This window comes from Nipponia nippon, unplaced genomic scaffold, assembly GCF_047370975.1.
Source record: "Nipponia nippon isolate SJK-2023a ecotype South Korea unplaced genomic scaffold, ASM4737097v1 scaffold_32, whole genome shotgun sequence".
Taxonomy (NCBI): Eukaryota; Metazoa; Chordata; class Aves; order Pelecaniformes; family Threskiornithidae; genus Nipponia; species Nipponia nippon.
The window spans coordinates 5,292,912-5,317,444 of record NW_028262350.1 but is presented as its reverse complement, the minus strand read 5'-3'; the positions used below and the strand labels follow the sequence as shown (position 1 = coordinate 5,317,444).

The 24,533-nt window shown below is 53.8% G+C and overlaps 2 protein-coding genes across 2 annotated transcripts in view; both read right to left on the bottom strand.

Annotated features, from left to right (window-relative positions):
• Positions 1–3,453: 3,453 nt before the first annotated feature.
• CD79B (CD79b molecule) lies at positions 3,454–10,237 on the bottom strand. Its single transcript, XM_009464639.2, has 6 exons — positions 10,096–10,237; positions 8,056–8,094; positions 6,926–7,237; positions 6,277–6,395; positions 5,977–6,018; positions 3,454–5,646 (listed from the first exon to the last, which is right to left on the bottom strand). The coding sequence occupies exons 1-6, from the start codon at positions 10,160–10,162 to the stop codon at positions 5,548–5,550; spliced, it is 678 nt and encodes a 225-aa protein (XP_009462914.1). The 5' UTR covers positions 10,163–10,237; the 3' UTR covers positions 3,454–5,547.
• Positions 10,238–12,908: 2,671 nt separating this feature from the next.
• The window catches only part of SCN4A (sodium voltage-gated channel alpha subunit 4), a 34,481-nt gene continuing 22,856 nt past the window's right edge, over positions 12,909–24,533 (bottom strand). The window contains exons 18-25 of the mRNA XM_009464640.2: positions 22,205–22,378; positions 21,512–21,634; positions 20,968–21,246; positions 19,711–19,764; positions 18,066–18,203; positions 17,106–17,210; positions 16,119–16,389; positions 12,909–15,652 (exon numbers count right to left, since the gene is read on the bottom strand). Coding sequence (XP_009462915.1) covers positions 14,460–15,652; positions 16,119–16,389; positions 17,106–17,210; positions 18,066–18,203; positions 19,711–19,764; positions 20,968–21,246; positions 21,512–21,634; positions 22,205–22,378 — 2,337 coding nt within the window. The 3' untranslated portion in view covers positions 12,909–14,459. The remainder of the gene's footprint in view (positions 15,653–16,118; positions 16,390–17,105; positions 17,211–18,065; positions 18,204–19,710; positions 19,765–20,967; positions 21,247–21,511; positions 21,635–22,204; positions 22,379–24,533) is intronic.

Here is a 24,533-nt window from a genome sequence, read left to right as displayed (position 1 = left end):
GAGGGGGTGGCACCTGGGAATTAATTCCCAGCCTCTTCTGTCCGTGCTGCCCGAGGGCTCACCTTCCTTCATGTCTTGTTGGAGTCTGTGGGTGAGCTTAGCCCTCCCCAAAATCAAATGAAACCCTGTCCCCTTTCACTAGACGTGTCCTCGGGGCTTGTGCTGCTCCCAGTTCTCTAAGCAGTGGCTTCCTGGCTGGAGTCATTGTTTGCCCCGTGAACGAGAGCGCGTCCCCGTGTTTTCCCTAACGTGCTCATGGTTTTCCATAGGCCTTGCCCTTGTGAGAAGAGCACGGTGCGCTCTTCATCGCGTGAGCGAGCAGGGGCTGGTGAGTACCTCACTTTAGCCTTGGTTTACGCCATGCTGCTGACGCGAACCCGGCTGTCTGCCTTCGCCAGGATGAGAGCTGATGGCGTTACCTGTGCCGTCACCAGCTACTTTTGCTCTCTGGGACATCCCTGTAGAATTTGGTGATCTTTGTCAAGCCTAAAGGTTTTCAACCCGTGACATCGAACTCACACCAGTGTCCATCTGTGCTTACAGAGACCACAAAGTTAATCTCAGACAAATACCCTTTGGTGGAGGAATGCCCTGGAGCCTGTAGGACTCGGACGTGTGCCTTAGCCATCATCCTGATCCCCCTCTTAAGCTTTGAATATGAGCTTTAATATCTCTGCCAACACTTAACGTTAATAATAACTATTACAACTGTGGCTTGACCTTGTTCTTCATCTTCTCCATCCTCTCCTTGCCCAGTTTAGGCTAAAGACTACCTGAGTTAATCATGGATTAAAGTCACGCTGTAGGGAAAGGTATTCTTTTTCATTGATTTATAAGTTGCCGCATTTTACTTGAGGGCTGGCACTGAGTGTGTATAGCCCACCCCAGTGCCACCCCATCATCGTCTCCCATCACCCTAAGCATGCAGCAGCACTGGCAATCCTTTAAAACTGAAATAAAGGCAAGTACCTGGAGCCATTTCTGCCCGGTGAGTTGCTCAGGTGTTGCTTGACAGTGAATGTTTCCTCCTTTCATCTATCTGGGCTGGTGAAGGTGCCGGTTGAGCCACCCCTTATATAGGAGGGAGTCTGTTTAAAATGTATATGTGTGTTCATGATCGCAACAACATCTCTCTGTCTTCTCTGTGCATAAATGCACAAGTGTTCGCAATGGTGCTACCTAATTGTAGTCATTTATACATAGATGTAAAGGTTGGGGAGGTTGTTTGCCTAGGGATGAAATCAGTGCTGAATGATTTCGCCATATTTTGCTGTTTATTGCAAGTAAAGGTTTTATCATCGTTGGAAGACCCATCCCCAATCAGATCAGTGCTTTTACGCAGTGGAATTTGCTGCAGGGGGTTGAAAATCCACCTGATTGATTGTCCTGCCTGCCTCTGCAGCCTTGGCCCGCAGTTAACGGGGCTCACCGACCAGTTTGGGAGACTTCTGACCTAAAGCAAGTGGGCTCTTTTCCCATTTATTGTTAGCGGGGATGGAGCTGGATGGATGCTGTCGGATGAATCCTATTTCTTCCACTTAGTTTCTTCCATGCTACCAAAATTTTGGAAGTTCAGTAAATAGTTTTGGCGAGCTGGTTTGGCCTGGGTGTGACAAAGAGCTGTCATATCCAGGTGCTTGTTCGGGTACCGGCCTGCCCACGGCAAATCCAGGTGCCAGCGCTCCGGGAGGTTTCTCACATCTTCAGCTGGACAAGGCTATGGGGAGATCTGGTTGTGAGCTGCTTCTTGCTCTTGCCTGCGATAGAAACGTGAAATATCTCGGGGTTAAGCAGAGGGCTGGTGTGGAAAGGGGGGAGAGGAGATGGGGAAGAGGAGAGGTTGCAGCACAGCTATCCCTGCTTTTGAGCAAAACAAGACAGAACCTGGCATGGGCAACTCCAGGAGGGGCGTAAAGGACTTTTACTCCCCGTAAGGCACCGATTGCCCCAAACCACCCCGTTTTGGCCCTTTGGCCGGGGTTCAGCGACTGCTCCCTGGCCAGGGGTGGTGCCTTGGCTCCCCGAGCCCTGGGTTTGCTGTGCCCCCCGGTGTGGCTCTGGTTTCCCAGAGGCAGCATCGTCACCGGGGCGGCTGGAGCAGAGGGTGCGAGAGCTGGTTAATAAACATGCCGGGGAGAGCGCGGTCTGTTCCGAGAAGCCCCCGGGTGTTTGCTCGCTGGAGACGTGGTGGTGTTGCAGGGTAAATGTCAATCCCTAGAGAAGAGGGAACAGTGGGTCCTGCAGCTATCAGGTATCCCGTCACTCAATAGGCAGCAACATCTGGGGGTGTTTTTTTACTCCAGATCGTGTTTAAATATGTCAGTATTTGTCAGAGATGAGCAGACCAGCAGGAACCCCAGCCCAGCACAGGCTCTGCTGCCTGTTAATGATGATGCTCTGCCGCTGTGGCTACATCGGTACAGCACCTTGCACCCGAGTCCTGCCCACCACTTGCTGCCCTGTGGCTCTCTAGCTCCGTTAGTAAAAGCACGGTGCTAAATCAACATTTTTTATGTTGCAGCCAAGCATGGAGATGCCAGGATGATCCAGACTTGGTTTGTCCCCCATCATCTCTGGGCATTAAGTGAGGCAGAAGCGCCGTGGAGAAGGCAGCGCGTGACTGTGAAATGCTGGGCTGGGCAAGCACACGCCACTGGCAGAATTGCAGTTGCATAAGCAGCTCTCAAATATCAGCTTGGCATTTTCCTAGCTCTCCAGTGCCTGCATTTGTGACCCAAAGTAGCATCTCATAAAGCAGCGTGACACTCTGTAATTTCCAATTCCTTTTCTTTTTCGAAAGAGAAAAAAAACCTCAGTTCTCTTCAGGGTGGTCCTGTGTCCACCCGCCTTACCCTGAGCATCACCAGCAGCATCTAAACAAGTGAAACGCCTCTCCTTGCAGGCGCGTGTGCTCCTTGGGTCCTCCTGAGCCCCCAGCCTGGGGTGGGGGGGTGGAGAGGACCTTCCCGGGCCGATGGGTGAGCTGCAACCCCTGAACCCCGACCGAGGAGCCAGCTGCCGGCCCGCAGCCCAGGCTCTGCACTTCGGTGGGCGACGACGTGGTTGACAGAGGTCTTAAGTGACGGTTGACTACCTCTGCTAGCTCACTGCTCGGAGGGTAAATATTCCTTTTCAGATTGAATTGGTGGGGTTTATTTACTGGAGCTAGAACTGCTCGGTTTCACTGAACCCGTTTCTAAAGATGAGGCTGATGAGGTCTAGGACTGCAACCCAGTCTGTCTGTCTGCCCATCCTGCTGCTGGTAGGGATACAAATCAGGACAAAATACGGAGCCTGGACTGTATATACTGAAATATATTTACTTACATTAAACGCATTTTAAATACAAACCTATGTCAGTATAAAATTACAACAAACCCTATCTCTAGGCTCCCTAGAAACTAGTCAAAGCATTTAAAATAAAACACCAACACTACAGAAATATTTATTTGCTTCTGGCGTTTTAAAGGAAGCCAAAGCCCCGGGCTAAGAGTGTAGCCAAGCGGCAGAGCGGAACCGGGGTCGTCGAAACTGCTTTTGACATCAGTGGCTTCCTCTCCAGGTGCAAACAGCAGATTCTCCTTATTTTTGTATGATTTGGTTAAGTCAGTTGAGCGAGTTGTTTACGCAGAGCTGAGAAAGCGGTTGGGAACTGGGAAGGCCGGAAAACTTGCCTTCCTCTTCCATTTCGTAACTGAGCGCGAAGGATGGAGGGATGAGCTCTGCTAGTCCTAAAATTTTGGCAAACGTGGAAACCGGGAACAGCCAGTTCACTTCTCTCGCTGTGAATACTCCTTTCTTTAATTAACTCATTTTATAAGTAAAAGATGTTTAAGTAACATTTATATACATGTGCATGCAACTAATTTAGGCTAGTTTTATTTAACTATTAAAAAAAAAAACCACCTTAAAATGCTGGTTTTGTGCTATTTAGATTGAATACCAGTTTTCCATGAAGGTGGTTAACTACTAAACAAGAACCATCCTGTTCCCTGCTGAAAAGTCCCGTTTGCTCACGATGTTACTCTCCCCTTTCTGCCGGCTGTTTTGGGAAGCGAAGCGGTCCTGTCTTCTTGGGGCCCAAAATGTCGTGAGCCACAGAGGCCCTGGGCTCTCCGAGGGAGGACAGACGTTCAGCCCCATGGTCCTTGTCACCCCCTTGTCCTGCCTCGTCCGCCAAACCCACCGTGCTGTCCTAGCCGTGCTGCTCTGCTTCTCCGGAGCCCAGCCAGCCCTGAGCCCCATCTCCCACACAGCTGCTGCTGCTGTGCCAAAATAGTTTTTATTAACAAAACCAATTAGCACTGCTCTGCTCCTCTCCAGATGTTTTTTAGCTTCTCTTGCAAGACTAGACGTAGCCGGGAGCGGAGCTCCTGGCCCTGGGCCCTGTTCTGCTTTGGATCCTGGCGATGGTCTTTGTCTCTCATCCCAAGTTGACGTCCTGGGACCGTGGAGGTCCCCCCGTGCGTGCTCAGCGAGAGCTTCCAGGAGAGCCCCATGGCTGCTCTCAGCTTTACATCCCTGCCCGCGCTCGGGGCCCTGCCGGGGTGAAGTTTGGTTTCTAGCTAAGCTGGACCCATGAAAAACTGCTCCTTATTCCCAGGGCATCCCACCGACACTGGCACCAGGGCTATGGGACACCCCCGGACCGGCACGGCAGGACGGAGCAGGATGTGAATTTACCCGTTACCTTTATTAGGACTTCAGAAAGCAGTTGGATGTTTGTGTCCCACAATTTACATCTTTCCCATAGGTTCTGAGGTCGGACGTGTCCCTCACCAAGGGGACGTCCTCGTGACACAGGCCAGCTCTTGCCTGGAGAGGAGCAAGCCTTGTGCAGGACCCTCCAGGCGAGAGCTGTCTCCCCAACTTTTCCTGTAGTCTTTGGGGAGAAAGAGGTGCTTTTGGAGGATCCTCCATCTCAGACATCTGCCAGCGTGGCCTGCTGGGCATGTCCATGGCTTGAGAGCTAAACAGTGGCCCAAAATCCGCTTCTTGTGACACCCACATGGTGCTGCTCACCTCGGCTCCTCTGCCAGGGCTGCAGTGGGGTCTCACAGCTCAGGAGGGTCCTTGCAGCACGGAGAGTGGTCATAGCTGGTCCTCTCCTTCCCAGGTGGGGCTGGAGGAGACCCACCACCCACCCTGCTACTTCCATTGCATGAACCATGCAGGAGCTGAGCGCCGTGGTGTGGGGCTGCCCGGGGTTTGGGGCCAGTTTGCTACCGGGGGGAACTGGGGTTGGCTCCTAATTTCTACATAGGCTTTAGGGGTTCATCAGCAGGGCAGTAAGTGACAGCCAGGGCAGGGCAGCCTTGGTGGGCATAGCCCGGATGCGGCAAAGCGAGCACCCAAGGGCAGCAGGACCCAAGCTCCGTGCAGGGCTGCTGGAGGTGGCTTGCAGCCCGGGATCGCAGCCCGGGATCGAGGTGCCCATCAGAGCCGTGGTCCAGGGCAGGAGCCGGGGGCCCATCCCCACGGGTGCCGGCAGGGTGCTGGCAGGGAGCCGTGCCGCTGGTGCCGGCCTGGCGGTGGGCGCAGGACCCCTCACTCTTCGCCTGGGTGCTCCCCAACTGTCCACTTGGCCTTCACGTCCCGGAAAGGAGTGATGTCCTCGTAGGTGGCCATCTGCTCCACCTCCAGGCCCTGCACCAAGAAGGAGAAGGCTGAGACACGGGAGGGGGACCATAGTTCCACCCACAGCACCCTTGGCACCCCCAGACTATTCCCCCACAGATCAGGGCAGCTTCTGAGAGCAGAGAAGAGGGAGATAGATGGCTGGATGTGCTCGGAGCTTGGCTTGGTTTTATAAGCAGCTCTTTATGGCTGATGTGCACCAGGCACTTGGGAGGGAGATGCCTTGATGCACGCTGCAAGGGCTGGTGGTACCTAGCAGCACCCAGCAAGGGCACAACCAGCTATTTCAAGGCTCAGGTTGATATTACAGAGGTACTTCTGTAATTAATGCAGCATTACCTCATAGGTGTGGTCCTCCTCTGGGCTTTCCTTGCCTTCACCCTATGGAGAGGAGAGTCACAGGTTGGGTGTCAGCACCCACCAGGATCCCCCATCCCCTGTCCCCGGCCTTGTCCCCCCAGGCCAGGTCCCACCGCTTCCACAGGCAAATCCACGCAGCCCCACACACCGTTTTAGATGCTTATTTTCCCACTTCAGCTAGCCATGCTCCCATGCAACAGCCCCAAACCCAGTGCCTGCCCATCCCCATCCCTGGCAGCGTCCTGGGACATCCCCACTGCTGGAGACGCTGTCACTTACTTTATCTAGGAAGAGGAGCATGGGGACGCTGATGAAGATGACGAGCAGGATGGACTGGATGATGATGATGGCGTCTTTCAGGGTGTTCCTGCTCTGGATCTGCTGGATGTTACTGTGACCTGGGAGCAGCAGCACAGGGAGAGCCCCAAGTCCCACCTCCGTGCCAGGCTCCCAGGGAATGGGGACACGCTTGGCATGGCCACAGGTTTGTTAGTCAGCAAGAGCAGATGGGGGGACCAGGGTGACATGCCCTCACCCTTGGGAGAGACCAGAGCATTGCAAACTGCCCCTGGGGTTGGCATCAGGGACCAGCTCTGGGATGAGACACCTTGGGCAGGACCCACCACTAGCCAGGACCAGGAAAAATCTGATTTGTTGGGGAAATGCAGTCCTTGGGATGAGTTTCTGCAGGATGGACATGCCAGGGCAAACCAGGGGAGGTTGTCCTGCTGCTTGGTGGCTGGCAACGAGCAAAGAAACCTCTGTGGTGCCATGGAGCATCTATGGTTGTATCTGAAGGGATCCCACCAGCATGGGGAGAGGTGGGTGCATAGGAGCATGATGTGGGGTTCATATGGAGGGGGAAAGGGTGAGAGAAGGAGAAAAAGCATCTCCTGGGGTGCATGGAGGATGGGGAGCTCCTACTCACCCATGACTCTGAGCTCTGTCCCGCACAACTGCGGCTGCTTCTTCTCCGCCGTGAGGTTCTTGCTCTCACACACGTAGATGCCGTTGTCCTCGTAGGTGATCCTGAAGATGGTGAAGTTGATGTAGTTGTCTTTCCTCTTGATGCTGTAGCGGGAGGTGGTGTGATCCAGCTCGTAGAGGTCATCGCTGTCCTCCGCCATTTTGTACCACTGCATGTTATGGGGCTCCTGGGAGTAGCAGATGAAGTGGACGGGCATGTTCTTCTTGGCCGCCACGTAGCGCAGGTGCTGCTGCACCATGGGGCACCCGCCGCCTGCCAGGGGACAAGGGTGGTCATGGCGAGCAAGGAGCCGGCACCCAGGGAGCATCAGAAAAGAAAGCCCCCCCCAGCTTCTCCCAAATCAAGAGCTTTCCATTTTTATGGATTATACTGCTTTTGAGCATTCAGCTTTGCTGTGGTGAATCACTGTCGTCTGGGGGTAGAAATCAGTGACTTTTGGTGAAAACATGCTTTTAATGGAACTCCAGTTTTCTGTGGGAATGGCTTCACGCAAATACTTTTTTTGCTGCTCCCACCCCTCTCTGTGTACATCTCGTTAATCCCAGCTCCAGAATTACAGCCTGTGCTGGCACGTACCACGGAGCCTTTGCTAGGACAGACCCGTCTCCCCAGCTGGCTTCTCTCAGGCTTCCGCATTTTTTGCATTTTGCTGTATTTTGTGTTTTGGTCCCAGAGCTGGTGAGTTTGAGGGCTTGTTTGGGTTGCAGAGTTCGTTCTTAATACCCCGTGGGTGGGAATGGCACAAGCGCTGTGTGCATGAACCCAGTGCCTGGTCCCAAGGCACGGCTTCTTCACACAATGCGCTCTGCAAACGCAGAGGAAAAATGCGTGTGTGTCTTAGGAAAGACAAAATGGATCCGGCTTTGCAGAGGGAGAGCAAGGTGCGGGGCTGGGGAAATGCCAAGGAGGAGGTCACAGCTTGGGAATTGCCTTTGTGATGGGAAGGCCTGTGGGTGATGGGACATCTCCAGCTCTGCAGGGGACCGGCACCTTCGTGGCATAGCCTGTGGGGACAGGAGGGACCCTGGGGACACACGTAGGGAAAGAGCCCAGTGGGTCTGAGAGGTTACCTGTGCTGTTCCTGGTGCTGTTGTCTGCTGACATCCCACCTGCAAGACAGGAGAAGAGCCCTGAGATAGTGGCCAAGAGCCCACACAGGACAAGCCCACGTAGGATGTCCCACGTGGGATGGCACGTACTGTGGGGCCTTCGTGCCCACCCGTATGGGATGGAGTGCTCGGGAGCATCAGCCAGAGCCCCACTCAGGGGACATGGGGCAGCGCGGATTTGGGTACAAACCCTTCTATTCCCATCCCATCTCCTGAATCGTCTCTATGTTGCTTTCTGGTTGACATCGCAGTGAAACCTGCCTTCACTATTAATATCCCCCTAAGCTGGCACCTCTCAGAAAGGGTCCAGGCAGACTCACGCCTCTTTATTTACACTGTTCATCTTCTGAATCAACCACAAACACTTTCCCTGCCAGGACTTCCCTGGGCTTGGAGCCCCGTGATGGCCAGGGCGGTTCTCAGACCCTGGGACCATGCAGCCCGCCGGGAGAAGGGCTGGATGGAGCTGTGGGACCTGCGATGCAGTGCAGGAAGCGAGGTGAGGCGGGGACCCTCCAGCACCCATGGGTGCCCCTGCCTGCAGCTCCAGTGCCCCTGTGCCTCGGTTCCTCTTGCTGCAGCTGGGCAGGAAGCACCAGCCCTGTTTACCGCACCGCTTCAGTGCCCAGCTCCGTCCGCTTGATGAATATTCGCCAAACCCCACCGTGGGGAAGCTGGCACGGAGGCGGGGGGCTGCACCACCTCCCAGCATGTTGGGGCAGCTGCAAAACTCCCCCCAGAAGAAGAAGGAAGGTTCAATTCCCTAGCCTGAGCTTTGCCCCGAGCCTTGCCACCCTGCTGCAGACCTCCCTGCCCTGACCAGCAGCCTGGCAGGGACCTCCTGGCTCAGCCGTGGGCTCCCCCCTCACCCCAGTGCCTCCTCCAGGTCCATGCTGCCCTGTTCACCTCGAGCACCTACATCTCCTCAGGCAAACTCTCCCCTCCAGCCCCATTTCATTTTTTTCTGAAATGGGGAGATGCGCCTTGTCCAGGCTGTACGTTGGCTACGTGTCCCTGCCACCTGCAGTCCTGATGGCCAGCCGGGACACAGGGCTTTGCTCTCCATGTTTTGTTGGTGTTTCTAAACAAACACCAGGCTGGTCCCTCACCCTGAAAGCCCTCACACCCCTCAAAGCCAAGATTTCCATTGCAGCCATGGGTGTGCTGAGCTTCCCCTGTCCTCCCTTGAAGCCACCATGAGAGCCAGGATGAAACCCTGTGACCTCAAATCCGTGCTGGACTTGAGTGGCCACCCAACAGAAGCCCTTTAAATGCCTTTTCTCCTAAGGGCACAGGTTTCCCCAGCCGAGGCTGGGAGCTGCTGCAGGTTTTTGTGGGTGTCCCTGAATCAAGCATGAGGGGTTGGAAGAGGACAGGAGCTGTGTCCTGGGTTTAGCTGCTGCTTCTGCATGGGGATGCAAAGGGGAACAGCACAGGGATGTTCACACCGGGCCCACAAATCACCCTCAAAAGCCTTTTTCCTCTCATTTCTCCTCCATTCCTGGGCACAGAACCCCATGGAGCAAAGGGACGTGGCTTGGCCATGGCCTCAGCAATGTGTGGGCCCTGTCCTCAGGCCTCTGAGAGCAATAAATGGTAAAAAAAAACCCCAAACAACCCTTCTTTCTTGCCAACTGCAACCACAACCGGGCAGGCTCTGTACTTGCTCAGCACCGGGCTCCTGCCAAAGCCAGCCGGCTGCCCAAGAAAGTGTCCCACCTCGGCACCCCTCCCTGCACCCCAACGGGAAGCAAAACCCGAAACCCGAGGCAGGCGTCGAGCCCCGAGCCCCCACGGGTCCTCCCTGGTTCCGCTGCACCCTGGGCTGCCTTCCTGCACAAAGCAGGACTGAGAGCGGCGACTGCAAAGTTTAAACCTAATGCATTTAAAGCCAGACCTGGGTGAAGCCCCTCATTGCACTAAGCCAGGGACGCATGCCGCAGCATCGCCTGGGTGCACGTTTCTTCGCTCTGAAATGCAAAGCCGGTGTTTGACGCCTACCTGTGACCAGAGTCATCAGCCAGAGGCTCGCCTGGAGCACCCGGAGCCTCGTGCAAAGAGCAGCCATCTTTCACTGCAAACGGCAGGGAAACATCAAGTTGCCGGCCCTCGCTTCTGCAAAACACAGCAGCCGCTCCGACCGGCTTGGCCTCCGTACCTAAAAATGGCAAAACTGCTGCTATGCGAGACGGCCCCTTTCCTGCTCATGTAAATCCTCCTCAATGGGGACTTTCCCCTTGGGGCCGGTTTTGAATGCGGCGCAGACGCTGGGGCGGCCGGTGCCTGCGCCCTGGGCACCGTCCAGCCTCGTGTCTCCAGGCTGTGCTCATCATGGTGGCATTATTTGATGGAGGTGGCCACGAATGGTGTGAGTCTGTGCCAGAACTAGAGATGAGCCCATCTGCAAAGCACTTGGCGATGCAAAACCTGGGCTGAGCCCAGGGGATGTGCCCAGGGAGCAGGATGCGACTGCCGGCATCGCTGCATCCCTGGGGGGTAGAGGGTTACCCCCACGGTCGTAACCCAGCTCCACCCCAGCGTGGGCAGATCCCCCCCAGTTTAGCCCTGCAGGTTGATGCTGGTCCAGTTGCAAGAGCTGGAGCAGGAATGGGGTGGGGAGAGGGGATGTTTGTAGGGTTTCTCCTCTCTGCTCGTTGTGGGGTGCAGTGGGATCAGTCCCCCAGCTCCCATCCCTTGCATCCCAGAGGGTCCCCACAGCCACCCTTCCAGGGAAGGGTGAAATCTAGAAGAGGAGAGAGATGGCCAAAGCGAGGTGTCACCTCCCTGGGTGCCAGCTGTGCCCACTCTTTCCCTGCACCTTGTTTGCCATGACCGAGACCCTTCTCCGAGATTCCTTTGGAGACAGCCACCCCCCGGGGAAGCGCAACGTGGCACCCCAAGGCGAGCTCTTTGCTTTGACACAGAAATACATTTTCCCTCCATGCCGTGCCCTCCGGCTGCTGTGTGTTACCGGCTGCGGGCGAGCACTGAACTGTAACTCCATGTGAAAAACACCTTGGGTACTTTTGCCAGCCGTGTTGGTCCCCAGAGCCCGGGTGTCTCTGCCTGGGGCCTCCCCAAACCTTCACCTTCTGCAGGTTCGGTGGTTTTTTTTCCCAGTTCTGAGCATCTGCTGGCAGCTGGGAACCAGCCCGAGCCTCACCTGGTATGAGAGAGGACATGAAGCAAGAAAGAGGAGAAATAAGGGTTTCCAGACAAAGACTGGCCCCAGGAGGGAAAGAGATGATGGGAGAGGTGCCTTGTCCTGGTAGAGCAGGCAGGCTGTGCCGTGCACGGTGCTGTACATTGGGGCTGCGCTGCTGAGTCCCTGCTGCCATCACCCCTGGTCTTGCTGGAAAAGCACAGCCTGGCCGTAACATCCCGGCAAGGCAAAAGCAACAGGGGATGCCCGTGTGCTCGGCCAGCATCCTCATCCCACATCCCCAGAGGGACTTTTATCAGGCCCTGGCGTTGGAGATGGGAGCTGTGATAGCAAGGCAGCGATGCTGGAGGTGCCTGGGAAAGTCCCGTAAGGCAAAACCAGGAGTAGGGCACAAACTAAAGAGGGTTTGCAGTGATGGTGGCCAAATTACCCTGCTGCGCTGCCCAGAGCCTCCTTGGCACCCTCGAACAGGCGCAGGTCTGGTCCAGAGGGGCTCAGTCTCCCCTTGAAGTCCCCTGTGCCTGCAGTAGCCAGCAGTATGGGATGCAGGGAGAACCGATGGTCTCACAGGGAGGGTCCCGTGTCCCCACGTCCCTTCCCCAGGCCACCCTGGCTCCCCAGCCCATAGCACATGGCCAGACCATGCCCTGTGGGCAGAGCAGAGCTGCTGCCAGGCAGCTGCACGCTTCCCCAGCCCATTCCTATTCATCAGGGCTTGGGTTTCACCGCTGTCCTTTCCCCTGCCACGGGAGGACAGGGACGGTGGGTTGTGCCACCTTCTCCCTCCAGCCACCTGCCTGCGTGGTACCACGATGCCCTCAACTTGGATTACGCCAGCCCTGGGACGAGCTGTTCCAGCGAGAGCGAAAACACAGCGGCGAGGCCGTGCCGTGGCCCTCGGGGACGTCAGCGACTCCTCCTCCAACCACACATTGACGCAGAAACCTCCTTCGCACACCGCTGCCTTCTCCCCATGATGCTGAACTGCTCCCGCGTGGCCGGTGGGGCAGGTTTAGACCCCACAGAGCCTGGCATGGGGCAGCTCAGGGGCTCTGCACCTCCTCCAAGCCCACCTCTCTCCTTGGTTGGACCTGCAGCAGCATCTCCTATAGCTTCTAGAGTCAGGGCTCATTGCTGTGAGGCTCCAAGGGACTTGTTCATGAGCAGAGCAGAAGCTCTGGGGTCTGGGCTGGGTTGGAAGTGCCAGGGGGAGGCAACCCAGGGGGTCTCTTGGGCAGGATGGGACCACCAGGTCCTGCTGAGGCTGGCAGGTCCAGCCGAGACCACGCACAGGGGCTCCCCGTATCTGCCCTGGAGGAAAGCGAGGGGGCATTTACCCCTCCCAGGGGCAGGGAAAACATTTTCCCCCCTCTAACACACACCAACGCATTTGGTGTCATAATAATAGACCATTTACAGTTGTTTATTTTAAGAAATGTACAAAGAAAAACAGCTTTAGCTCACACAAATCCTGCTCTTCGGCATTTTTCCCATCACCGACGACACATACGTACAAGCAGCATCGATTGTGAACCACAATCCGGGCTGGAAACCGCCGTGCCATGGATGCTTCCCACGCAAACGCCATTTAAAGCAGCTCAGGCTCCTGTTCCAGGGAGCATCACCCTATGCAACATGGAAATGAAAGCACAACGCTATGGGACGAGCAGAGCGACCCCGGCTCTGCCGCCTGGCCGACAGCACGTGGATGCAGGCAAGCTCAGCACCGCTCCTGGCCAGCCTGAACATGGGGCATCCGTAACGGCTCAGTGCCAAAATCAGCCCAGGAAAAAAAATTATAATAATAATAAAAAAAGACAGACCCTTTGGCTTTAAGAAGCAGCCCTTGTTTTAACTGGAAGAGGTTTTGGTTCATGTTTGTTTTGATATCAAGAGGTTTTTTTTCCCTTTTGAAGGCAGAAGGCAGTCCAGAGATGAACTTGGGGCCTTTTGCACATTTTTCTTCATTTACTTTCCTTTTGCCCACCTGTGTAACAAGCAGCAAAACCCTCCTGCCCTGGGGAAACGCTCCTCTGCCTGGAGGTTTCCTGGTGAGGACCTGCCCGGCCCCATCAGGCTCTGCAGAGACCCCAGCACGTGCCACCCGCTCACCTCCAGAGCCCCAGCCAAGGGAAGGATGCTCTGCCCGAGCATTTTGGGATTTACACCCCGGTGGGAGCATTCATTGCGTTAAGGCCCCCGGTGCTCGGTGGCCGATGGGATTTAAGGGGCCCCGTCGAAGCGGCTCATTGCAAGGACCGTTCAAACACCTGCTCCGATCCCCGGGGATGCGTCTCATTAATTAACGCCAACCAAGAGCGCTCCAGCGGGACGTTTCCTCTTGCTATGGGGCTTGAAGAAACCCGAGAGGGTTTTGTTACAGGGACTGGGGATTCTTGGAGGAGGTTTTCCAAACCCTACCTTTGTCCATTGCTTTCCTGCCACAAAATCTGGATGAAACGGGAAAACAGAGAAGAAACATGACTATAAATACTGTTTACATTCGTACCATAGAGACCTGAATGATTTATGATTTCAATGCGTATTCAGAGACTTCTAAAACCTGGTATTTAACCCTGAGAACATATCTGCAGATGCTTTGTTTTGGCTATGCAAACAAATCTTTAAGACATAATTGCACTTTCTCTGTATATAACAAAAAAATAATCCATAAAGCTTATTCAAATATTCAAAAGAAAGGTGCTACTTTAAGACATTGGAGATTTTTGTTCACAAAACCTTGTCTTTTCTGTAATTATTCTTAATATTATTTCACTTGGCTCATCTTTCACTGGCTACTTGGCTGCACTCTGGAAGAAAAATATACAAGAAAATCTCTTAATTGTGAAATAATATTAGTAAATAATTACTTTAAGTAAAAGGACAGCCATACTCATTTGTTAATGTCTGAAAAACATCGTTACCATGATGAGATCATTTCAAAACTAAGATGTTTCTCTTTCACCAACAACAGATTTCACATTTCATTCTCATAAGAAAATATTAGACTCTTTGCAAGTGCAGTGAGCTGTAAAACCCAGGATCAGTAAGAGATCCTGCTTTGAAAGGTAAGGTGTCTACTTGAAATATCTGAAGTTAGCTCAATATCGAAGATCTATTGATCTGTATATGGAAGAGCTCTTGAAAAGGAGATACAAATGAAGTCTTTTCAGGCTGGGCGAGAGATGGAAGCCTCTTTCTGTTATACCAGCGACTCTTTCACAATGCGTTCCTTATCCCATGCTTTTGCTTCGCCGGGAGCATCTCGAGTCTCTGAGCCGGGAATGGGTGCAAGACCAAAGGCAGGGGCTGTCTCCACATCTGTCCCACTGTTCCCATACATCTCATGCATTTTGGTGGCGATCAGACCTTCCTTCTCGGGTGCGTCGTCTCTCAGGGCATCCTCGTCCTTACTGTGCCTGTACATGTAGGACGCCTGCTTCACTGAGCGCCTCAGGAGGTACCTCCGGAAAGCCCTCTGGATTTTTGTAGCGCAGACTTCCTCATGTTTCCTTTTCAGAGTGGTGGTGATGGGTTCATAGGAAACCTTTGAGGGGTTTGCAGCCATGAACTTCTCTTCCATGGTGGCCTTCAAGGCATCCATCTCTCCCGAGTCTCCCAGCACTTCCTTAGTCAGGGCAAAGAGGATATCCAGACAGTGGATTTTGTCCCCAGCAACCATTGGCAGATCCATGGTGATTAGCTTGATCTTGTTCGGCTTGGGAATTTTGAGTGGCTCCTGTAAGGTGTCTACAAAGTCAGACAAGGTGCTGTACGCAATGAACTGGGTGGCGTCCGGGTCAAACTTCTCCCAAGTTTCATAAAACATTTCAAAATCATCTTCACAGAGGGGTTCGCTGCTCTCCTCCGTGGCCACGTTGAAGTTCTCCAGGATGATGGCAATGTACATGTTCACCACGATGAGAAAGGAAATGATGATGTAGCTGCAGAAGAAGAAGATGCCGATGGATGGGTTGCCACAGTCCCCTTTTACTGAACTGCCAGGGTTTTCCAGGTCAGGGTCACAGTCGGGTGGGCCGCTGTTCAGGATTGGGCTGAGGAGGCCATCCCATCCAGCCGATGTGGTGATCTGGAAGAGGCAGATGATGCTGTTCCCAAAAGTTTCAAAGTTGAAGATGTCATCGATCCCTGCCTCCTTCTTTACATAAGCAAAGTTGGACATCCCGAAGATGGAGTAGATGAACATGACGAGGAAAAGCAGGAGGCCGATGTTGAACAGGGCAGGCAGGGACATCATCAGAGCAAACAGGAGAGTCCGGATGCCTTTTGCCCCTCGGATCAGCCGGAGGACACGGCCAATCCTTGCCAGCCTGATGACCCTGAAGAGAGTGGGTGATACGAAGTACTTCTCTATGATGTCCGAGAGGACGATACCTGCGAAGGGATGAAAAAAAATGAGTTTGCCATGCTCTACAGCCAACGTAGGGAGGCAAGGTGGAGCTACTCGACTTCATCTGCTAGGGTTGGGGAGACAGAGGCAGATGAGGCCACCCCCAATGGCACACGGCGCTCTGCTCCGCTGGCGGCAAAGCGAATGTGTTCCAAAATATCTCTGGGCACAGACCCAAAGGTTAAATGCTGGCTGCTCTGTTTCAGCAGTGCAGCCATGCAACATGGAGACAAGGGGAACCAACACCAAGGAGAGTGGGACAGAATCCCAGCCCCTCACCCTGCCTGGTGGCTTCACATCTGTCTTTGTCCTGTTGGCTTGGTCCTGCTCAAAGGGTGGGTGTAAGGGGGTGGCCAGTGACAGCTTGCTGGCTGTGGACCGGCCAGACCATTTCCAGCCTTTGTCATCCAGTGGGACCCCTGAGGAACCAGTGGAACCAGCAGGACTCACCTAAGATGGAGAGGATGACCACCACAAAGTCGAAGATATTCCAGCCGATAGTGAAGTAGTAGTAGCGCAAGGCAAACATTTTGAGCACACACTCTCCAGTGAAGATGACAATGAAGACCAGGTTGATCTTGTAGAGGACAGATGTTTTGAGTTCACTTTGATCATCTGTTTCGACCATCATGGTCACCATGTTAAGACAAATCAGGATCATGATGGTTATGTCAAACACTTGCTTGGTAACAAAGTCAAACACCATCCCTTGAAACTTGTTCTGCCATAAGGGCCACGTGGGTCATGGTGGAGAACCAGAGGTGAGGTGGGAACACGGGATAGACACACACAAAACAAAGACACAACAGAAAAAGAAGAAGGAACCATATTTAAAAGAGTGCAGGAAACCTCAGATTTGTGGCCAGTACACAGGTCTCACGGCCCCAGAAGCTATGGGAGGAGGACACCCAGCACCTTACAGGATGAAACCCACCTGGTAACACTGTGGCCAGGAGATACGGGCACAGGGGACAGTTGCTTTCTAATTATATCCACAGCTAATGCATCAGGGCAAAAATAAACACATGGGACAAGGCCTCGCTTGGGCTGGTCTATCAAAACCAAGCCCAAGTCACAACTGCATATGTATTGGCAATGTCCCATCTAGGACCATTGAAAACAGACCTTTTCTTCAAGAGAGGAGCCGGGAGCTGACCTAGGAGAAAACCCTAATCCCTGCAGAAGGGATCCCCTGCCTTGCCTTTGCCACAGACCCTGGGCTGAAGAGCAGAGCCAAAGGAGGTTGCCTGATGTGAACCTCTTTTGAAGCCCCAGCTCTTAGCAAGGTCCTGTCTGAAGAGTAGCAATGGGGAGCCAGGATTTGGCTCCTTGCCCTGGCAAATGCTCTTCCCTAGATCCTTCTCATTCACTTTGGGACAGTTGGTGGCTTGAAGTGCTCCCTCCCCGCTGCACTCCAGGGTGATTAACCCAACATACCGATGGCCTGGGGATGGGCTTCTGGGGTTTCTTGGAGCCAAGTTTTTTCATGGCATTATAGTATTTCTTCTGCTCTTCCGTCATGAAGATGTCTTTGCCTCCAAAGTATAAAGGGAATCACCACTGTTAGTCTTGCGAACTCACCTCTTCCCACCAAGCATCTCCAGCCATGCTCCTTCCCACCAAGCAGCTCCAGCCAAGCTTCTACCAGCATTGCTCACTGCACTGACTCAGTGAAACCTGCTTCCTCCCTGCTTGCCCTTTTCTCTGCTGCTTCCCCCAGCTCGCAGCACCCGTGGGTGCTCACCCCAGCACTGGGGTTTTCTCCTGCAGAGGTGAGATGCTGCCTCCCAGCCCGCTGCAGCAAGTGGGGCACGCCATGTCCTGCTGGGGCTCACCCCCTCCTTGCTGGCCAGATCCTGCTGGGACCGAGGCAGCATCTCGGTGTGCCTCAGACCTGGCTGGGCACAAACAACGTGCTCCGTGTTACCCATCCTCCACCCGTTCCCCCCTCTGGCAGCCCAGGGGTATTAGTCCTGTGCCACTCGCTTGAAAGCAGAAGTCGAGTCTCTCCCTGATGCATGGAAAGATGATGAGAAAGGGTCACGGGGTGGGAAAAGAAAACAAAAGTGATGGCACAGGCGTACAGCCATGCCTGGCATGGCACAGGCTAGAGAAAACACAGCCTCTTCCCTCTGCATCCATAAATGAAATCCTCTATAAATGCTGTGGCCAGGACACAAAGCCCCACGTGCTGTTTGTCAGGCTCTCCTTACTTGTTCGCTCTGCGGGAAGCCACTAATGGATAACAGCACTTCAGGTTGCAGAGGGATGCTGGGGTCCATCTGAGCACCGGCACGGTGGCCCTGGTCCCCTCGCCCCACAACCATGCTCGTCCTCTCCATCCTGGGCCAGCACCCCAGGAGGCAACAGCGTCTGTAGGGCCCAGAAAATACTTATCTTTTTCTTCTGCTGGTTGAAGTTGTCAATGATGACACCGATGAAAAGGTTCAGGGTGAAGAAGGCGCCAAAGATGATGAAGATGACAAAGTAGATGTACATGTAGAGGTTGATCTCATATGCTGGCTGCTCTTCAATCTGACCAGGAGAGATGGGAAATGTGAGAGACTAACCCTCTCCGGAAAGCGTCTCCCGAAGCCCCCAGAAAAGGGGTCACTGTATCCAGACAGAGCTATGGGCTGGCAGCTCCAAAACTTTTGGCAGATGCTGTGCGGGTTGAGTGGTCCCCATGGGAGCAGCCACGGGAAGGGACATCCACGTGACACTGGCTGAGGGACAAGGATGTGCTGACCCCCAATCCCACAACATGGGCTGGGGAATAGGAAAGGATGCCCAGAGTGCAACTTGAGTTTCTTCCCAATAATCAGCTTTCCAAGGGCTGAAAGAGGGTGAAAGAGGGGCCAAGAGGGTGAAAAGTGGTTTAATTATTGCCACACCAGCCCACAGGTGTGGCACAGCCTAGCAGCCTCGGAAAACACTCCTCATCTCAAGGGACATCACTTCATTCTGCTCTGTATTTGACTGGAGACATCCCTAGGTGTCACAACCTGCTTCCCCCATTTCGAGGGAAGCTCTTGGCAGAAGAGAGCGGATTTGCTCCCCAAACGGCTTTGCCCCGGGTGTTCGGGGAGGCAGGAGCCCAAGCCATTTTCAGAGGGAGCTGGAAGCGCCTCCTCCGCTGAGCGCCGGCAGCTGCAGCCAGGGTGAGCGGAGCGGCTGTTTCTGATGCTAAAAAAAGGCAATGAAAACAATACGTTCAGGCCCGTGGGTGTGTGGGGCTGACCCCCCAGTGGGGCACGGGCAAGTTCGCTCACTTAGGGAAAGGTAGGAAGTCCGTCCTGCTGCGTCAGCTCGTGGCGGTGTGCACGCACATGGGCTGGCATGGGGACACTTTTTGGGATGGATCACAGTAGAAACAGCCTCTGCAGGAAACTCTTCAAAATACCTTTTTTTTTTTTTTTTTTTTAATAACCCATTTAACCCAAAGGTTAAATGTTGGCTGCTCTGTTTTAATAACCCATTTATTGCTCAAGGCAAGCCAGGCGCTTTCTCCAGGATGGGATAAGCTCTCCCAGATGGAGGGGTACATGGAGGGTGTCATCTCACAGCAGGGTGAAGGACGAGCCCGCTGATGCCCTTGGAGCTGTGGAGGCAGGGCGGGGATTTCGGACCATGAAGCTGAAGCCGAGATGAGCGGGCTTGGCCCCAGCTGTAGCCCGGGTGGGGTGGGAGCCCGGCGTGGGGCCAGGCTGCAGCTGGGATGCAGGTGACAATGACACGGGTGGCACAGGGACACAACTGCCTGCCCTTTTTGAGGCTGTGCACCTCAGCAGGGGGGATGTTTTGGGAGTTTCTCCACTCTTTAGCCCATGTCCTAGCTGAAGCTGTGGGTGGGATGCAGGCAGCCCCCTGGCACCTGTGGGCAGAGCCAGAGGGGATGCTGTGGCCGAGGGGTCCATCCCCAGACTGTGCTGAGCTGCACCTCAGCCCCAGGACTCTGCTCCTGGTCTCCCAGAGGGAATCAACCCGGTGGGATAAGCGATGCTTGGTGCCAGTTGTGAGACATCCTTGCTTGTCCCCTCACCTCACGCGAGTCCACGGCAGCGTACATGATGTCCATCCAGCCTTTGAAGGTCGCCTGTGCGAAGAGCGGAGAAGAACAGATTCGCTGGGAGGTATTTGGGGTGAGGGAAGGAGGGGAGACCGACGGGTGTGCGTTTGGGGGTTTAGCTCTGAGCACGCCTGCTCAGCCCGGAGTTACAGCTTCTCCGTGGCAATGGTGGGAGAGGGACCATGAGTTGAATCCACAAGAAAAATGCCCCGATGCAGAAATACTGAGATTTGCACGTGCACACAGGTGGTCACACACAAGCTCTGTTCTGTGGCTGAGGTTACCAGGGAATTCCCAAAACACTGTTGCAAACCAGCGTGAGAGAGGCAGCAATTGACTCCTTTCCCCCCAAAACAAAGTGCATTTTCCCAAGAGCAGAACTGTGCCAGGGCTGGCGGCTCCCCCGCTCCCAACCTGTGCCACCTCCGTAGCCCTGACTTCTGTATTGCTGCCTCTGCTATCTGCTGGATCCCAGTCCTGGTGGGATGGGGGGGTACACTGCATCTTTTACAGGCTTTTGCTGCTGATTTGTTAAACAAAAAGCCTGAACATCTTGTTTCCTGAATCTGATGGAACAACAAACCTGAAGAGGAAGCTGAATTTAAAGCTCATTAATCAATTTGGGTTATGCTCCGATTCTGCAACCGCCAGTTCCCCTGGATCTGATGGGAGTAACCCCAGTGCACCCAATAACAGAGCCCACACCTATATTTTTATTAAAATTGTGGTGAGCAGTTCCCCTTCTGCTTGCCTGGCTCAGCTGCGGTGGGTTCAGTGGAAGCATGGCTGCGTTCGCCCACTGCCCTGCAGCAGACACATGCACTCTTTTTCCAGTCATCATCTTCCCCATGCAAAACTCTCGCAGCCTACGACTACAGCAGACTGAACTTTTCAAATGGGTGGTGGGAAAACAGAGTGCCTCCCCGCCTCGCTCCTGCATCCCATGATGTGCAGAGGACTTCTCACAGCTCCAGGCTTGGTGCTACCTACACTACACCTACAGTGGATCCCCGGTGATGCTTACCTTCCCCTCCCATCTTCTACCCTATGCCTTTCCTCCTTGGGTCTGCAGGGTTTTCTGTGTTAAATACCAGTTTTGGAGCTGAGAAGCAGCCAAGAGGCCCCATCTGGGCATCAGGGCAGCATCTCACTTCAGCCCTGATGCTATTCACGCTGCCCTGCTATGGCACTGCACGTCTTGGGGGGATGGCAGCTGCTTTTGTTACGTACCACCTGCAGCAAGGAGAGGTATCCCAAGCCCACGTTGTCGAAGTTGACCTTGACGTTGACCCATCTGACCTCGTTGGTGTAGAGGAGGGCCATGCAGTCGCTCTTGTTGTTCACCACGCTGATCTCGAAAAGCTCCCCTGTGGTGGTGTTGATGCATCGGTAGTACTTCCCCGCAAAGAGGTTCACCCCCATAATGCTGAATATCAGCCAGAAGATGAGGCAGACCAGCAGGACATTCATGATGGAGGGGATGGCGCCCAGCAAGGCGTTCACCACCACCTGCAAGGGGAAAAAAGACCTTGGAGGACCTGGCTAGGGAACCAGGCTAGCAATGATGGGAACCTCCATGTCCCTGTGCCCCAGCCTTACCCTCCTCAGCAGCACCAAGTGGGCTCAAACTGGACCAAAGGTACCTTAGCATCAATCCCACTGGTCTGGAGGCCCCTAAAAACCAACTAGGATGGGTCCCTGATGTAGGTGACTGCTGAACAGTGCTGCCTGCACGGCCGTGCCAGAGCCAACAGCACACGGGGGAGGCACCTACCCTCATGCCTTCAAATCTGGACAGGGCACGCAGTGGTCTCAGAGCCCTCAGCGTCCGCAGGGACTTGATGGCTCCCAGCTCGGAGTATCCCAGCCAGTTCGCTGTCAGGCTGATAATGGAAACCTGGAAGGAGCAGCCCAAGGGATTAGCAGCATCTCAGATGGAAACAATGGAGAGGAACTGAGCCACGTCCCTGCAGCTCTTGCCCGTCCCTCTCTCCCCAGCACTCCCTCAGGCCAGTGGTCATTGTCTTGTCTTAGGACACAGGGACTGGTATCGAGTCCTTGGGTTCCTGGTGACCAGCCACATGGAGGATGTCCCTGCCTCTTGTGTATGAGGGTGGAGGTGACAGGGGATGCAGAAATACTGCACAGGTGGAATGGCCCGCTGTGTCACGGAGCATTTGGGAGACCCTATGTCCCTTCATATCTCTGCTGGGGTCTGGTAGAACAGCATGGGCTTGAGCATAAAACAGAAAGGGATTGAAAGGGTTTCTGCAACCAGGGAAAGAAGTGGCCCTTCCTGTGGAGGACCATTATTTTAGGCAATGGTCTAAGCCCTTGTTCCACAGCCACCCCATTGTCCTTTAAAATACAATATGGGTTCATCTTCAACAGCCTGCTACAATCCCCTAACGCTCCCAAATCCCTTGGCTAACTATGGCTCTAGAGGTGCTCATCAGACAACACTTACATCAACGATGAGGAAATCCAGCCAGCACCACGCGTTGGTGAAGTACACCTTGAAGCCGTAGGCCACCCACTTGAGCAACATCTCAATAACGAAGACATAGGAGAAGACCTTGTCGGCATACTCCAGGACGGTGCGTATCACCTTTCGTTGTTCAATGTAGATGTCCTCAAAAGCCTGGAAGAAGCGTGGGGCTACGTGACAGTCATTCTTCCATTAGACCTGCTGCACTGCTCAGTACAGCTCCATCCACGCCTGCATTTTCCCTGCAGCTCGGGGCAGCTTGAAAAGTTGAGAGCCTGACTATGGGTGGTGTTTACTGATGCACCTGATCAGCATGGGATCTAACTCTTGTTTGCCAGTTCTCGTTGGCTATGTAGAGCAGAGTTTGTCCTGAAGCAAAGCTTCACTGAAGCAAATCATAGAATCGTTGAGGTTGGAAAAGACCGTTAAGATTGAGTCCAACGTTAACCTGTCACTACCAAGTCCACCACTAAACCATGTCCTCGAGCACCATGTCTGCCCGTCTTTTAAATACCTCTAGGGATGGAGACTCAACCACTTCCCTGGGCAGCCTGTTCCAATGCTTGACTACCCTTTCGGTGAAGAAGTTTTTCCTAATATCCAACCTAAACCTCCCCTGGTGCAGCTTGAGGCCGTTTCCTCTCATCCTATCACTTGTTACTAGGGAGAAGAGACCGACCCCCACCTCACTACAACCTCCTTTCAGGCAGCTGTAGAGAGCAATAAGGTCTCCCCTCAGCCTCCTCTTCTCCAATGTCCGGCTGCATGAAATTCCCACCAGTTTGAGCACAAGTCAAAAGCCAGGACACCAGCCTGCCCCTTTGGATGCCTTGGTAGTTTTGAAAATGCTCGTAGAAGTTTGGGTTACTGCTATGTCCGCATGGCATGTAAAACATAAGCAATCAGATGTATGGGCATGGTCACCAGGTGTTGCACAGCTGTTTTAGCACAGCTTTCGATTCCGGCACTAGCTACAACCTCAGACATCCCCAAACTGCACTTCAGAGCGTGATGCAGGCACATAAAGTATGTTTGAAAACCAGTTCAGTCCCTCTGTCCTCCTTCCCTCTCTCTTTACTTCCAAACTTGCAGAGAAGTTGGTCTCCCCATTAGCTCTGTGTATTTACAGGTGCAGCTGAGCTTTATCCAGCCCAAATACTCAGAGAGGACCAAGAGGCTGATGCACAGCTGTCGTGGTTTAACCCCAGCCAGCAACTAAGCACCACACAGCCGCTCGCTCACTCCCCCGCGGTGGGATGGGGGAGAGAATCGGAAGAGTAAAAGTGAGTAAACTCATGGGTTGAGATAAAGACAGTTTAATGGGTAAAGCAAAAGCCGCGCGCGCAAGCAAAGCAAAGCAAGGAATTCATTCACTACTTCCCATCGGCAGGCAGGTGTTCAGCCATCCTCAGGAAAGCAGGGCTCCATCACGCGTAACGGTTACTTGGGAAGACAAACGCCATCACGTCGAACGTCCCCCCCTTCCTTCTTCTTCCCCCAGCTTATATACTGAGCATGACGTCATATGGTATGGAATAGCCCTTTGGCCAGTCTGGGTCAGCTGTCCTAGCTATGCTCCCTCCCAGCTTCTTGTGCACCTGGCAGAGCACAAGAAGCTGAAAAGTCCTTGACTAGTGTAAACTCTACTCAGCAAGAACCAAAACATCAGTGCGTTATCAACATTATTCTCATCCTAAATCCAAAACACAGCGCTCTACCAGCTACTAAGAAGAAAACTAACTCTATCCCAGCTGAAACCAGGACAACAGCTTTTTAATGAGGCTGATTTAAATGGATGCCCAGGTTCTGGGAAGGTGCACCAGTCAGCGGCTGGAAGTGCTGAACAGCAAATTAATAACCATGAATTATTTATAAAGCACCTCCCGACAGCCAGCTATGGAGGCAGTGAAATGAGGAACCGTCTGCATAAAGCTAAAGAGATGGTGCAGATAGTTCACGGTTGACATTAAGAGCAGGAGGGGAGGTTGTAGGCAGTTGCATCCCCTTGAGCCCATGGTCCACAGCCCGTGATGGATGCTGGGGAGGGTCATACAGGGGGGACTGCACTGATGCAGGGCTGCTAGAGGGCAAGGGGAGGGTATTTAGATCCTCTTGCAAGGCTGTACATTGGGCAGACCTGAGCCAAATGGGGTTTTAAACCAAACATCTGCCCACAGCTGTTTTATTTTGCACAGGAAACAACCAGGCAATGCCCAGAGCCTCTGGTGCTGCTGCCTGGGCCCTGCCTGTGTTCCTGGGCTCCCACCAAGCTGGGGAGCTGCTGCAGAGCAAATGGGACAGGGCAAAA